General features: G+C 34.6%; 9 protein-coding genes across 9 annotated transcripts; 6 read left to right on the forward strand and 3 right to left on the reverse strand.

Moving 5' to 3' along the window:
• EIN_135770 (leucine-rich repeat containing protein, putative) lies at window positions 1-3,781 on the reverse strand (the record flags this gene model as incomplete). Its single annotated transcript, XM_004185251.1, has 2 exons — window positions 1-2,517; window positions 2,644-3,781. Coding segments are annotated over 2 exons (3,655 nt in total), but the record flags the coding sequence as incomplete, so codon positions are not given.
• A 73-nt stretch (window positions 3,782-3,854) lies between these two features.
• EIN_135780 (hypothetical protein) lies at window positions 3,855-4,577 on the reverse strand (the record flags this gene model as incomplete). Its single annotated transcript, XM_004185252.1, has 2 exons — window positions 3,855-4,006; window positions 4,091-4,577. 2 exons carry the CDS (start codon window positions 4,575-4,577, stop codon window positions 3,855-3,857), a joined length of 639 nt encoding a protein of 212 aa, XP_004185300.1.
• A 556-nt stretch (window positions 4,578-5,133) lies between these two features.
• On the forward strand, window positions 5,134-5,535 carry EIN_135790 (hypothetical protein; the record flags this gene model as incomplete). The annotated part of the gene is made up of 1 exon (XM_004185253.1): window positions 5,134-5,535. One exon carries the CDS (start codon window positions 5,134-5,136, stop codon window positions 5,533-5,535), a length of 402 nt encoding a protein of 133 aa, XP_004185301.1.
• A 562-nt stretch (window positions 5,536-6,097) lies between these two features.
• EIN_135800 (hypothetical protein) lies at window positions 6,098-7,228 on the forward strand (the record flags this gene model as incomplete). Its single annotated transcript, XM_004185254.1, has 1 exon — window positions 6,098-7,228. The coding sequence occupies one exon, from the start codon at window positions 6,098-6,100 to the stop codon at window positions 7,226-7,228; it is 1,131 nt and encodes a 376-aa protein (XP_004185302.1).
• Window positions 7,229-8,266: 1,038 nt separating this feature from the next.
• EIN_135810 (hypothetical protein) lies at window positions 8,267-9,577 on the forward strand (the record flags this gene model as incomplete). The annotated part of the gene is made up of 1 exon (XM_004185255.1): window positions 8,267-9,577. The coding sequence occupies one exon, from the start codon at window positions 8,267-8,269 to the stop codon at window positions 9,575-9,577; it is 1,311 nt and encodes a 436-aa protein (XP_004185303.1).
• Window positions 9,578-9,782: 205 nt separating this feature from the next.
• Window positions 9,783-12,130, forward strand: EIN_135820 (hypothetical protein; the record flags this gene model as incomplete). Its single annotated transcript, XM_004185256.1, has 2 exons — window positions 9,783-11,754; window positions 11,910-12,130. 2 exons carry the CDS (start codon window positions 9,783-9,785, stop codon window positions 12,128-12,130), a joined length of 2,193 nt encoding a protein of 730 aa, XP_004185304.1.
• An 87-nt stretch (window positions 12,131-12,217) lies between these two features.
• On the forward strand, window positions 12,218-12,688 carry EIN_135830 (hypothetical protein; the record flags this gene model as incomplete). The annotated part of the gene is made up of 1 exon (XM_004185257.1): window positions 12,218-12,688. One exon carries the CDS (start codon window positions 12,218-12,220, stop codon window positions 12,686-12,688), a length of 471 nt encoding a protein of 156 aa, XP_004185305.1.
• A 22-nt stretch (window positions 12,689-12,710) lies between these two features.
• Window positions 12,711-13,049, reverse strand: EIN_135840 (hypothetical protein; the record flags this gene model as incomplete). The annotated part of the gene is made up of 1 exon (XM_004185258.1): window positions 12,711-13,049. One exon carries the CDS (start codon window positions 13,047-13,049, stop codon window positions 12,711-12,713), a length of 339 nt encoding a protein of 112 aa, XP_004185306.1.
• Window positions 13,050-13,426: 377 nt separating this feature from the next.
• Window positions 13,427-14,106, forward strand: EIN_135850 (hypothetical protein; the record flags this gene model as incomplete). The annotated part of the gene is made up of 4 exons (XM_004185259.1): window positions 13,427-13,552; window positions 13,616-13,781; window positions 13,823-13,861; window positions 14,071-14,106. Coding segments are annotated over 4 exons (367 nt in total), but the record flags the coding sequence as incomplete, so codon positions are not given.

The raw sequence follows: 14,106 nt of genomic DNA on the forward strand, positions 1-14,106 counted from the left end.
TATTTGTTATTGACGAATTGCTTTGGCGAAGGCCTCCCGGACTATTGACAATGCGGTAGAGTGTGTCGTACTCTTCACTCATCCCCAGTTTCTCGAAAAACTGTTTCCGTAAGACAAAGATTACGTGGAAATACTCTAAGAGCACCAACAAGTATTCTTGTTGTTCGATCCCCATCGAGTCGATTTCATTCAAGAAGTCTGGTGGTTGGAGTCCTGTTGTGGTTTTACTTAAACTTAAAAAGAGTGTCATATTATACACTATTTTACTTGCTACTAAACAGAAGTGGTTTTTATGTGGGCGTGACATTTGATAATGCATTGTATAATTACATACCGCTGTGGAGTATTCAGTTGGAAATGTGAAGATGTAATTCATACGTTGAAGGGTTTCTAATACACTGTCACGGGTGTCTTCTTTGATCGCCATCGTATCCATCACCAATTTGATATAATCCAATTCAACGATGCCAGGTGACAAGTCTAACAGCTGTAATTCCTCCACTAACTTGTTACACGTTGGCGTCAGTGATATGCGCGAAATGTCCGAGTAATTCTTGAGTAACTTCGTCAAGTCTTTGACGTGTTTTTCCTTCCCATTAATATCAAAGAACATGAATTCTATTTTTAACTTTGGATACGTGTCATGGATCACCTTCTCAAAAATGGGATCCGTGTCTTGTAAAGTCTCTGTGTTGATTCGCACCATCACACAAATGATTGGTTGTTTCAATTGAACAAAAGAGAAGAGTGCAACCAGTCTCGAAAATGGCTCCAAATTGACTTTCGAGTTGACGAGATGTAAGCAAATCACAAAGACTGAACTCTTCATCTTATCAAATAGAGTCTGCTCTATATCTTCATAATTCAGAAGTACTCCTTCCGTGTTTTTATCAATGGAATAGACACTTTCTTTGTCTGAGCTCGTTTTCTTGACAAGTAAATTTAACACATCCTTCTGCGACCCATCACCCGTGAAATACACTTTCACCACATCTTCACTACTCTTCCGTGGCAACTTTTCTTTAATTAACCTCTCAGGGAAGATCTTTGAGAGAAGGGCTGGTACTACAACACTTTCATCAACTTCGACTTTTTCGAGTTTCTCAAATTGTCCGAACAAGTAAGACAATTGTTTAAAGTTGGTCTTCAGTAATTTAACAATTTTAATATTCTTGAGTGTGAAGAAAGCAGGAGGGAAGCTTGCAATAGGATTTTCCGAGATATCTAGCACCTCCAAATTTGTCAATTTTGTGATTAACGTTGGCAGATGTTCTAATAAGCAACTAGACAACCCAAGCTCAACAACACTTTTTGGTATCGCGTGCATGAAGTCGGGTTCTAAAAAATTGCTGCCGATATCGAGTGAAGTCAAATTGACCGAAGAGATGTTTGTTGGGAAGAAATACGATTTCAGCGAGAGTTTTTGTAACATCGACGGGAAGTACAGAGAAAATGGTGTTTGCGAAGGGGAATTTCCATTCAAATTGATTTCGAACAACTTCATAGAAGTGAGGCGTCTTGGTAAGTAGAGTATTTGGTTGTCTGATATGTCCAACAGAGTCAAGTTAGTGCATTCACAAATGATGTCAGATATTCGACTAATTTTGTTCTTAGAAAGGTCGATGTTTTTGATATGAATGAACTGATTGATTTCGCTTGGGAATGATGATAAGTTGTTATTCCTCAAACACAGTTTCGTGACGTTTTCGAGACTTGGGAAGTTATGGAACAAAGGGAAGAAGTACAGTTCCATTCCTTGCAAGTCGATTTCATTTGGGGTGTTTTGTGGTTGTAAGATTTTGTAGATCACTTGACTGTTCATACAAAACGTTTTATAAAAGACTTCGCCACATGTCTTAACTGTGATCAATGAAATGGATATCGTGTCTTGCATCTCCTCGAAAAACACGTTTTTGAAGTCATTGAAGTGCTCTTTGACGTATTCACTTAATGATGAGGTATCACTCATGTTAAAGTCTGTGAACACATGTGACGTTGAGTGATGAAAAATGTATTCAATGAATGTTCGGTTGTACTCAAAAGCCTTTGGAAAGCTTTTGTATATTGTAAGTAACACCACTATGAAAAATGCAAATGAATTCTTCTGTCCCTCAAAATCGTATTTCATCGATGAAAACTCGCAATGAATGATCTCTATCATCCCTTCTATCGTACGAAAATAGGGCTCCGTCAATATCTCTATCAACGCCACAAATATGCCGATATCAGTCTCCCGCAAATTCTTGGGCACTATCAAACAACTAACACCTCGGTTTAACACATACAACACACTACTCAACTTCTTGAAACAATAATCGACCATTCCATTCACCTCTTCTACCTTCTCTGTGTACTTTTGAAACTCCTCTTTGGCGTCTTTGCCATATACAACTTTACTCCTGATATCGTCAAATAACTTCTCAAAGTTTTCGACCCCTTGAAGGTCCAGTGGCATGATGTCAAATTTGATTTTAGAACCTTGTTCGACAGTGAGTTCATTCAAGATATTCTTCTTTGCTGGGTGTTATTCTATTACTTCTCTTTGTAATACTCTTCTTTTAATATTAGTATTATTTATATTCTATTTCTGTTATTATATCTTTCATACTCTCAATATCAATAAATTAACCATAAACAACAAACATGGTGTGGTAAGCCGAAGTAAAGTGGCTCCTGTGTTTTCCATTAAATAACACGAGAAGATCAATCTTCCCATTTCTGTGCATCTTGCTTGTGTTTCGAAGAGTGGGGCATTCTTTGGTAATACACTACAATCTTTATTCATCTTATCTTCCCACCCATTCCGAGTGTTTCTCTTGATCCAGCCCTCTTGTACATTCACGTGCCCAACACCAAGTCCATTAATAAAGACGGGTAACACCCCTTCAGTCAATACTTCGTCTATACACGCATCCACTGCTCTAAAGATGTCATCATCTGCTAAAAACGTTAACACTAAAAACGTTGAAGTGACGATCCTTAATATGTGGTATTGTGTTTTGCCCTCTGTTTGCTCGATCAATTTCTTCTCGATGATATTCCCAATGGGGCATTGTGCGACTCTCCCCATTAAACTCTTCCGAGAATTATTCAATTTGACATTTGGAGTGAACATCACGCGATACGTAGTCACTGCTAATTTGCCCGGGATTGTCGTTTCATCCATTTTAAGTGGTTCTGTGAGAAAGCATAGAGGGCATTTCACACAGTCGAAGATACATCGAACGACTTCACCGTCGTATGCTTCTTCGGAGTCGTTCATTGGTATCGACACTCGTTTCTCGTCTTTCTTCTCTGCAAAAATCTGTTTGATGATGTCGTCTGAGAAAGTAAAGTCTGGAGACATACACCCGACAAAGTATCTCATTGCTCTGACTGATTCGTCCACTCCACACTTCTCTGATATTGAGGAAATCACCGATAAAATTTCATCAAATACATTCTTCTCGTCATCTTCAAGAAACTGTTTGATGCAATTGGTCACTTCGTTCGCCTCTTTCTTCATCTTTGAATTTAAAAGACTCTCCACTATCGGGCGGTCCTCACTCCCAGACGACGCAAACGATTTTGTTTTGATCGGAGAAGGAAAAGAAGAACACAAAGTGTCTTTGTGACTCGACAGTTCGATTTCGTCGACAAGTTTCACACAGAAAAAAGATTGCGAAAGAGATAAGAAGTATAGCTTGATCACTAATATAACTATGAACGGATTCGCCTCTCGATATAAATTGACGCTCTTACCAACCGCATATTTCTGAAGCAGAAATAACGCCTTTTTCATGTCAGAGTTGTCGTAAAACCAAAATCATAGACTGCTTCTATATGGCACTTTTTATGTATAATATCTTAAATGTTCATGATGAAAAAGGGAAATACCTTTGTTGAAAGTTTACTGTAACAAGGTGGAGAGGATCAAGAATATACCACGTTGTGTTGAATCGATAATGTTGTATTGAGAATTGACACTGATTGGTATATCCACCTTGAAATAGATTTGGCTCTTCATCTTAACTTGACTTGCGAAATGCCTTAAAACACTTTTAAAATGAATATTAAAATATAATAATATACTAACTATTTTAAAACAAACCGAAGAAGTGAGGCATTTTATTGTATTGGAAGACCAAGTGTTGAAACCGTTGTATTTGTTGTCTATTCAAATTACATGCCAAATATGCTTCTTTTGGGATATTAGGGAATGTATTAATAATACTTTCAGTGACTGATTGCGAGAGAATGGAAGACATATCATCTTCGACAAAACACAAGAAGTCGCGAAAGGTCTTGGTGTCATTTAATGTATTTTGAAACGCCTTTGATGCGAAGAAATTTTCTAAATAGCGCAACGAGTTTTGTAATATGTTGGGAACACCAAGAAAAGTCTTTGTGAGGAAGGCATTGTCCGTCTTTCGTGGAGTTTCAAAAAGTTTATCTTCGGAAAAAGAAGAGTACTTTGAGGAGTAACTATTTGGAGTTAATGGAAGAGAAGTGGCCGAGCTGTCTTTCTTACTTTTTAAATCTCGTGGGGATTGGATAGCAGTCGTTTTCTTTTTGTGTTTCGAGGGCTCCTTTTCCATTTTTGATATCAGTACTTTTCGAGTTTTCAATGGAGAGTTTCGAAGGGGATTTTCTTAGGAAAATTTGTTTTTTTGACTATTTTCAAAAGTGTTTTTTTTGTTTATTTCAGTTGGAATTTAGTGATATTTTTATTTGTTGATCCATTTTTGGGAATTTTATTTCAAAGGGGTTTTATTTATTATTAATCATTGCATGATTCGATGCTTGAAAGTGCTAACTTTGTAAAAAATAATTGGACATGAAAAAAGAAAGAAAAAATTAAAAATGCCGATTTTATGATATTCTATTTTAATTAATAAATGTATTATTATAATTTAAAATAAACTAGTCAATACATAATAAATCATTAATTGATAAATAATTTGTATTTTAAAAAAATATAAGACATTTTTATTATTAATTTTAATAAATAATAGTATAAAAGATAAATAACAAAAAAACACTTGTTGTTAATATTATTAAGTATTGAAAAACTATATTTAAACTATCAGTTACTACAAAAGAAGTTAGTAAAGAAATAAAAAAGAATCATAAAGACTCAAAAAAGAAGATTTGATGAGTGTGGAACGACTCCTCACAAATGCGGAGGTAATGTCTCTTCTCAATTACAAAGTCAAAAAAGACATCGAGTTGTCTCCATTCGAATATTTTGTTTATAGACACCACGAGTCCGAAGACGCAAAACCTCTCTTCAGAAAAAGAAGGCTTTTGCTCTTGGCAGAGTATCTCAAAGACTTTACCCTCTCACCCGAGGAAAAAGTCCAAATCGCCAATTACCCGCCAACTTCAATCGTCGAGTTTTATTCCCTCGTCACTGAACCCGAAAAATTCTCCGACGAACAGATCGAGGAATTTATAAAAAAAGTGATGGAAATTATGGAGACTCCACTCGACGATGACGAGACTTCAAAACCACAGAGACAACAAAAAGGAAAGAGGTTTAAAGAGAACAAGTGACATGGTAATTTGGTGTTGGATTGTGTTGACGGGTTTTTTGTGAATTATAACGGACGTTTTTATTGTAATAAGTTCTTTTATTTATTATAGAACACCGTTTTACTATAGAAATAAATCGTTTTTTGAAATGGCAATTGATAAAAACTAATGAAAAATATTATTAGTAAAAATAGTAAATAAAAATTATAAAAATAATTAAAATAATTAATTCCAGTCCCTCATGCTTGCCTTATGGAAAAATCTTGCCTTCTGGGACTGTTTTTTTATTATTTTTATTATATAAACTAGAAATATTATTTTATTTATAAAATATTATATTATTTATATTATCTACAATTTTTTATTTGTCACATATCAACCAGCTCCATTTTAAATAATGTTTTTCATATTTAATTATTAATTATAAAATTGTTAAGATTACATTAACTATAATTTGAAAAACAATCTCAGAAGGCAAGCTTTTCCCATAAGGCTAGCTTGGTGGATTGAATTATTAATTAGAGGAAAGAGGAATTAATTGCTTACAAATTCAAAATTAAACACAACTGAATTATAAAAACACATGTCGACTGAAAAAGAATCCATTGACCCAAAGTATTTAGAGGAATTAAAAGAACTTGGCCGTTTGTATGGAGAAGGTGGAGGGATGCTCGAGGTCTGGAAGGATTTAATATCTGATTTTACGTTCAAAACATGGACGTTTTACATCACAAGAACTGAGGCAGAGTCTTTAGAGCGTATGAATAGTTACCTTTGGGGAACCACATATACATCCCGTCCAAAGTACACTCAATATGACGCTGATGATTTAGTTATTCAAGGAATAAAGACTAAACTTGATGAAGTTGTTAGCCAACACCCACCACCTTATTTCATACGTCTTGGGACACGCAGTGCAAAGGACGCATTTTCGCCTGACATGAAACTTCGTTTTGAAAAAATTCTGACAGACATCTACAAAGAGTCCAATGATATTAATTCTTCTTCAAAAAATGGTACAACACTCGAAAAACCAACAATGAAAGACGTCCAAAATTATTATATTGGGAGGTTCAAGTTATTGAAATGTACAACAACCGACGAAATGATGGATATGCTTCTCCACTCCGAACGCATTCGAACAGACTTGACTCGACTCTTGGCACTTCCTACCATCGACACAAAGAACTTTGAAGTCTTAGCGCTTCGGGAGTGGTGTGACGCTGTTAATCCCGTGCTTGAATTTAGGGGGTTCGTTCACAAAGGTATTTTAACAGCAGTTTCTCAGTACAATCCGATATTCTACAGTGACTACTTAGTCAAAAATAAAGCCCTTATTCAAAAAGTTCTTCGTACTTTCTTCGATGAGAAATTTAAGCCAACTTTTGAGGAGAAAAAGAAGACTCTTCCGGACGTATCTCGACTCACGTCGTATATTGTGGACTTCGCGGTGACTGATGTGGAAAGGGGAGAAGTAAAGGTGGTCGAACTTAATAGTTTCTCGACGTTCGCAGGAGCTTCTATGTTCTCGTGGAAAAAGGACATCGAAACTTTGTTTGGAACAAAAGAGTTCGAATTCAGAATTAACGAGAATTGTAGGGATAACGAAAGCGGCGATATGGAACTTTTCCCCGAGGATATTAAAATGATCGCTAAAGCAAAAAAAGAGGCTGTTCAATGTAAAGACAAGGCAGAATCGTGTGTTGTATGTTGATACAGTAAAACCATTTGTTAATAATATTTTTGTTATAAATTATAGTAACATTTTGTTTGTTTTTCATGATTTATTTTACTAAAATATATAATTTATATTTAAAAAAACAAAAGTTTTAACTTTTGTTATTACTATTGTTATAAAAAATGATAGTTATTTTAATTACAAAAATTATTAGATTAATTACTTTAAAATTTAGTATTTTTTTAAATATAATTATGTAATATAAAAAAAGTAATTTTAACTTAGTTTTTAAAAAAAATATTATTAAATTACCACTATGAATAATATTATTATTAATTAAAAATTATTTATTAAAATTACTTACTTATTATACTTATAAATTTAATTAAAAACAATACCTAAAAAAATTAAAAAATTAAAAAAACAAATATATATATTTTAGTATAACAACTATAATTAATTTATAATAAAAATTAGCAACAATTATTTGAATTATTTATTTTATAACAAAATATTTAATGGCTTTTTTACGATGTTAATTACTTCAATATTCCTGAAATGTCCACATAATCCCAAGACAACAGTGAATAGAAAATGAGAAATGTTCCTTCAGAAATACAACGAAATTTTTTTTGAGAAAACGAAAACTTAAAAAACAGCGAAATGGGGATACAACTTGAAAGGGTGTTTTTGGCGAACGTTGTATTTTATTTGAAAACGCTCAAGACAGCTGAGACATTTACAACGATCAATAAGAAATGTGGATCCGTCATGTGTTATTTAAAAACCAATCCATGTTATTGTTTATCATATCCGAAAAAAATGAATAAAGTGGACATGATAGAACTTGAGAAACAACTTTTTAAAGAACTCAAATTATTTCCAAACATCGAAACTGTCTGTCTGTACACCTTTTTTTATTCACCACAAATATTAAATAACCTAGATCCAAATATTAAATGTATTGAAATTAAAGATAATTGTAGAAAAGAATACTTTAATACTATTTTAGAACACAAAGAACGACTTGTATCATTGAAATTTGATTACTATGAGGAATACGTGGATCTCAGTATGTTTCCAAATTTAAAAAACGTCAAACTCTATCCAAAAATACAAAACGTGGATATGACAAAATTCTTCACACAACGACAAAAACGATTCCACAACGTTAAAATCAAATTCGACACGGCAACGATCGATTACGAATTCCTCAAAAACGTGTCGAGTTATAACATCGAAAATTTAAAGATTAAGTTGGACGTCGAAAACGAAATTATTAGTCGTGTCGCACTCATTCCAAAAATATTCTCATATGCTCATATTGTTGTTGAAGATTGGTTCGAGAATATTGACGATAGGATTTATGTGAAGAACATGACTTTTAGGTACAAAAACGAAAGTCTATACACAAAATATCTTCCAAATAAAATCATGTTTACAAGCGAATTTCAATTCGATTTGACAAATTGGAATTCTGTCCAGAACTTGACTGTTGATAGCAAGGTTTCGTTTCGCGCACCAACAGAGATTACATCACTCTCTATAAAAGGGACGTGTGAGAATATTGAGGAATGTTGTCATTTGCGCGAACTTAAAATAATTGGAGAGAATGAGATTGTCGTTCCAAGCACTGTGGAAAGTCTGAAATGCGTCAAATGCCATCAAAAATTACTGAAAATTGACAATTTCCGTTATATTAAAAAGTTGAGTTTGACCAAACAAAAAACGTGGGATTTATCGGCCTTTACTGGTTTAACGAGTCTCAAATTAAAGAAGTCGACAATCCTTAGTAATTTAAATCATTTACAATTCCTTCAGAAAATTGTAATAGACGAATCGTACTGTTGTGATGAAAAGTGGTGTTATCCATCTTCTGTTCAAGTTTTAGTCTGTGAGTCGAAGGACATTGAAAATGAATGTCCTATGACGTCGTTAACAGTGAGTTGTGAAGTTGTCCCATTTGATATGAGAAGTTGTCGAGTAGAAGAGATATGTATTAAAGATGGATATCCAGAAGGAACTGTATTGCCACTACGGATCAAACGAGTGTTTTTAGATGGAGTGACTGTCAAGGAATTGAATTTTGAAGAATATGATGCGATGGAAGAGCTTTGGATGACTAATTGTTACATAGATGATATGACCTTCCCAATCAATTTGAAGCAACTTGTTATCTATTCGTTCTGTGAGTTCCAGAAGACTAACTTGAACGAAGTAAAATTAGAAAAGTTCACGATATGTTCGAGAAAATTTAATATCGAAGAGGTCAATGAAGACTTGAAAGAAATTTTTGTGGATAACAAAGACTTTAAGAAGGAAGTATACTCCCGCTTTAAAAAGCTTCAAAACATTCGCTTCATTGGTGGCATTGGAATGAAATAGCAGAGACATGGCTTGGAATGCTCTGACGTCTCTTGTGTATTAACTTATCGGTATCTAATTCAAACGCATCCGCAAATAACCACAACAATTATTGGAATTAGATTCCGATAAAAGTGATAACCAAATTTAGAGTGAAATTATAGAGTTGAATAATAGTATAAATTGATGGTAAAAAGTACTTAAAAGAACTTGAAATAAACAATTGATGGCTGAAAACATGGAGATGGTCCCTTGCCCAATTTGTGGCGAACTCTTTCCAGTCACTCAAATCGAACAACACGCAAACTTTTGTATTGATTCTATTGTCTTTGGTCGACGAGTACCTTCAAATCCACAACAATTTCATGTGCCTCCACCCCAGCACCCTCCTCCATTCCCAAATGCTCCCAAGAAAGAGGAAAAGGAAATGAAAGAAAGTAAAGAAGTTAATCGACGAGAAAAAAAGACGGAACACACTGAAATGAAAGATGAGCCGGAGATGAAGGACATCCCACAATTGCCACCACCTCCTATGGATAAAATAGAACCGAACGAACTTGAAGAGAGCGGTGTGACGGTTGAAAAGGACGAGAACCTTTTTGAAATAATTTTTAATGTGATGAATAACAAAGAACACGCGGACAACGAAAAGAGTGAAGAAGTCGATGTGGCGCAAACAGAAAACTTTACAAAGTTGAAGAAAGCGGTAGACCCACTTGTCTTCATGGCAACTAAACAAGCAAAACACAACACAGAAAGTCGGAGTAAAGATATCGAAATGGAATGGAGCGGTGAATCAAACGTGTTTCCTTTGTTACTCGTGAAGGACAAAAGATATTTCGATACTATAATTTACTTCCCACAAGAAGAGGAAAAGGTTATAACAGCACACTCCTTTGTGTTAGCTGCAAGGTCGCCACTTTTTCAAGTCGAACTTGGGGAAATGGAAAAGCGTCAAGGAGTGTATTATTACGAGGTAGGTGGGTATACATATGAGGAGTTTACTGTGCTCATACAATTCATGTATGATTCTGTGGAGCATTCTGAATTGGAGAAAAGTCCGCGCCTCAAGCAGTTGGATAGCATTTACAGTCCGTCAACTAACACTTTCATTCAAGACATTCTCCTCTTGCACAATAAAAAGTTCTTTGATGGATTTTTTGAGTTTTCTGATGGCTATTCTGTGGAAAAGGTTGGGTTCAATCGTGTCTTACTTTACCTCTTTTCAAGGTATTTTGAAAAGCTTCTCGAGAAGGAACAAAACGAGTTTCTGATGAAGAAAGTGAGTACAACGGATACTGAAAACACTCAAGAAAGGGGGAAGGGAATGCAAGAAATAATGCCAACGAGTGACCCGACGCCATGTGTCGTTGAAGTCAAACTAGAAAAAGGAGAGATGAGTGCTGCGTGTCAAGGGATTGGTGAATTTATCAAATACATTTACTTGAATGGGACTTATCGATTAGACGAGAATTGTGTAGATGAGAATATGAATCAGAAAGTTATTCCGATGTTGTTATACTTCTCATATGTCTTTGACGAGGAAGAACTCTCTGTCGAGTGTGAAAGAGTGTTGTGTCAGAACTTACTTATCAACGCAATGAACTGCAATTTGGTCTTTTCATATGTCAAAAAGTGTAGCGAGCAATTCAAAAAGTATCTTGTGAATAGTTTAGTTGAGTCGATGTATTCAAGTCCCTTCCAATATGATGCCGTAAGCATTTGGAAGGCGGAAATTGTGAATTTGGTGTTTGATTCAGTTAAAGATATTATTCAATACGACAAAGTGAAACGCGGCATTCATTCAATTGAAGAAGTACCTACAAACGTCACTGAAATATTTCTACGAGATATCAATAAAGTAGGGATTATAGGAAGTATCGCTTTTGTGAACAAAACCAGTGAATTGTGTGAACCAGTGTCTCTTGTCTGTTTGGCCATTTTCTATGATATCGTCACACGCTCGGAAGTCGACCAAATGTTACGAGTCGAAGGATATCATGCACTTCTCCCAATCATTACAGCTTGTTGGATTGGAACCAATTACCAAAGCAATGTCCAGAAGCACCTCAACGATTTAATAGATATCATTTTGAATCATCTTTCTAAGAACTTTTTGGCTTTGGCAACAACAAGAAATCACTCCCAAACGGCACAAGGATTCTTTGAAAAAGTTTCAATGCATTTACAAAGGAATGGTTTGTTGCTCTTCTTCTTTTGTTTTGTAATTAAAAAAAATGTTCACCACTTCTCTTGAAATCTAGTGTACAATCCACAAGATTTCTTTTTTTAAAGTGAACGAAATTATATTTTTGGATTTGAATGAGTGAGTGAATAATGTAGTAATGAATAGTTCAAGCTAAACCCACGTGTAATGTCTGTAATGAAAAATTGGGGTTTTTCACAAAATGGTGCGAGTTATGTGGTGCACAGATATGTAAAAAGTGTTCGTTGGTGGGAGAAATCTATGACACTCGGAGTAAAAGTTTTGTACGAAGAACAGTGTGTTATCGCTGCCACAGAATTTGGACGTTTCTGTCTTCTGAAGAATTTTATAGGAGTGAAATTGCATAGTAAATGGTGTGAGAATTAAACGAGTTGTGAGTAAATCATTTGAGTTTTTTATTAATTAAAACCTTTTAAATAAAACTGGAAAAAAAAATGGAGGCTCAAGAAGCAGTGAAACCGCAACCACGAGCAAAGTTAAGACATTTTCGTGGAAGAAACTATTCAGTACGCATAAGAGGAATGAGCCGAACACAGTATATTAGAATGAAATTGGCGTATCACAAAATGATGGTCGAAAAGTACCGAAGCGAACTTCTGATTTCAAAAAGGAGAAAACACAATTCCTTTTATTCTTTACAACAAGTAGAACTATCGCAATGTATTGAAAAGGAATCGGAAAAGAATAGCGAACATCAAAAAACTGAGGAAAGGCCAAATGGAGATTCAGAGACAAAGAACGACTTTCTCAGAAGGATGTATGGTGTCGATGAGACGATTAAACGAGTTAACGCAGTCGACCAGGGCCCTCTGTCATTAAGACGGAGAATCTTCCTTCCCGACTTTATGGGCGAGGACGACCTGCAGAGCTATTTACAGTCTGTGCGAAGCGTGATGGGTGAATGAATAAATAATTGATTAAAAGTGTTCAGTCAACGCGTTGACCAAGTTCGACATATCTCTTCGGCCCGATATCTTTGTGGTGCATTTTCTCAGTCATTATAATTCCCGGTTCGAGTTTGGAAACGTTATTTGCTCGACGTGTGTGTTCAATAGCTTTCTTGTACTTCTTGTTCTCTGGTTTATTTTCGATGTTTGTTTCTGTTGTGTTGTCAAACACTTTTGTCTTATCTTCTTCGCCAAGGATCTCTTCGAGACGAATGGCGAGCTTGCAAAAGGATGTTGGTGGTTCAAACAAATCCATTCCTTGTTCTCCGAGTTCTGTGCTTTCTAGCAACGGACTCGTAACATCATCCCTTTTGTCCATTATTTTAAATTGTCTTGTTTTTTCCTCTCCCAAATATCCTCTCGTTCCACCAAGATTATTGACGACTCAACTTTTATAAAAAAAATCTCGTTCTAACAAATTAGATTTTATTTTTTTGAGGAAAAAACATATGTTGCATTTAATTAATTTAATTAATAAAATAACTATTTTTTTATTGGTTAATTTAAGAAAGTTCAAAAAATTAACGAGTAAAATTTAATTACATCAATTAAAATTAACGAGCACTTTTTATAACATAAGTTTTACATTGTAAGCTTTTTAATTTTATCAATCAATACAATAATAATTTTTATTAATTAAAAAGGTTCTTATTAATAACTGGAAAAAATAAAAATAATCAAAGACTAGTTTTGTTGATGGAACAAAACAAAACGTATGATGTCACTTTTCTTCCAGATTTTCATGAAAAATTTTGCGCGTTCAACAGGCATGAGGTTTTATCCGACAAATTTGAAGGCGACTCAAATATCGTGACGATGAATGTTTGTTTCACTTTTCCGAATAACATTTGAATAACAATTTTTGTGATATTGAATCACGTGAAGGACAAACAATTTGAACTCAACAATAACGACGAAGAGTCGTCACGTGTCAACTACGTTTTGGTGTGCTCGAATGGAGAGGTCACACTTCAGCGCGTCCACACAAAAACATGTCGACCAAAGCGACAAAATGTATCACAACAGAATCAAGACAACTTTATTAACTCTGGTTTGTTTATAGTAATTAATAGTAACGAAACTCATGAAAAGACGAAGAGAAGCAACAAAACGAAGTGCTTTATTACGACCGTTTGTCTGTATTTGTGTTGTTTTAATTAAAGTTACATTTATTGGAATAATGAAATTAAGTTAAGTAAACAAATGTTGAAAAACTATAATAAATCTATAAATATAATTTTGAAATAGTTAATACAATCAACCATATTTATTATTTCTCAAATTTCAAAGGCAGAAAGATAACACAGAAAGGGAATCAAAGAGAGGAAAATAACATAAAGAAAGCACACCATTCAGTGGAAATATCGACATGGAAG

This window comes from Entamoeba invadens (assembly GCF_000330505.1).
Source record: "Entamoeba invadens IP1 unplaced genomic scaffold scaff_1105074726609, whole genome shotgun sequence".
NCBI lineage: Eukaryota > Evosea > Mastigamoebida > Endamoebidae > Entamoeba > Entamoeba invadens.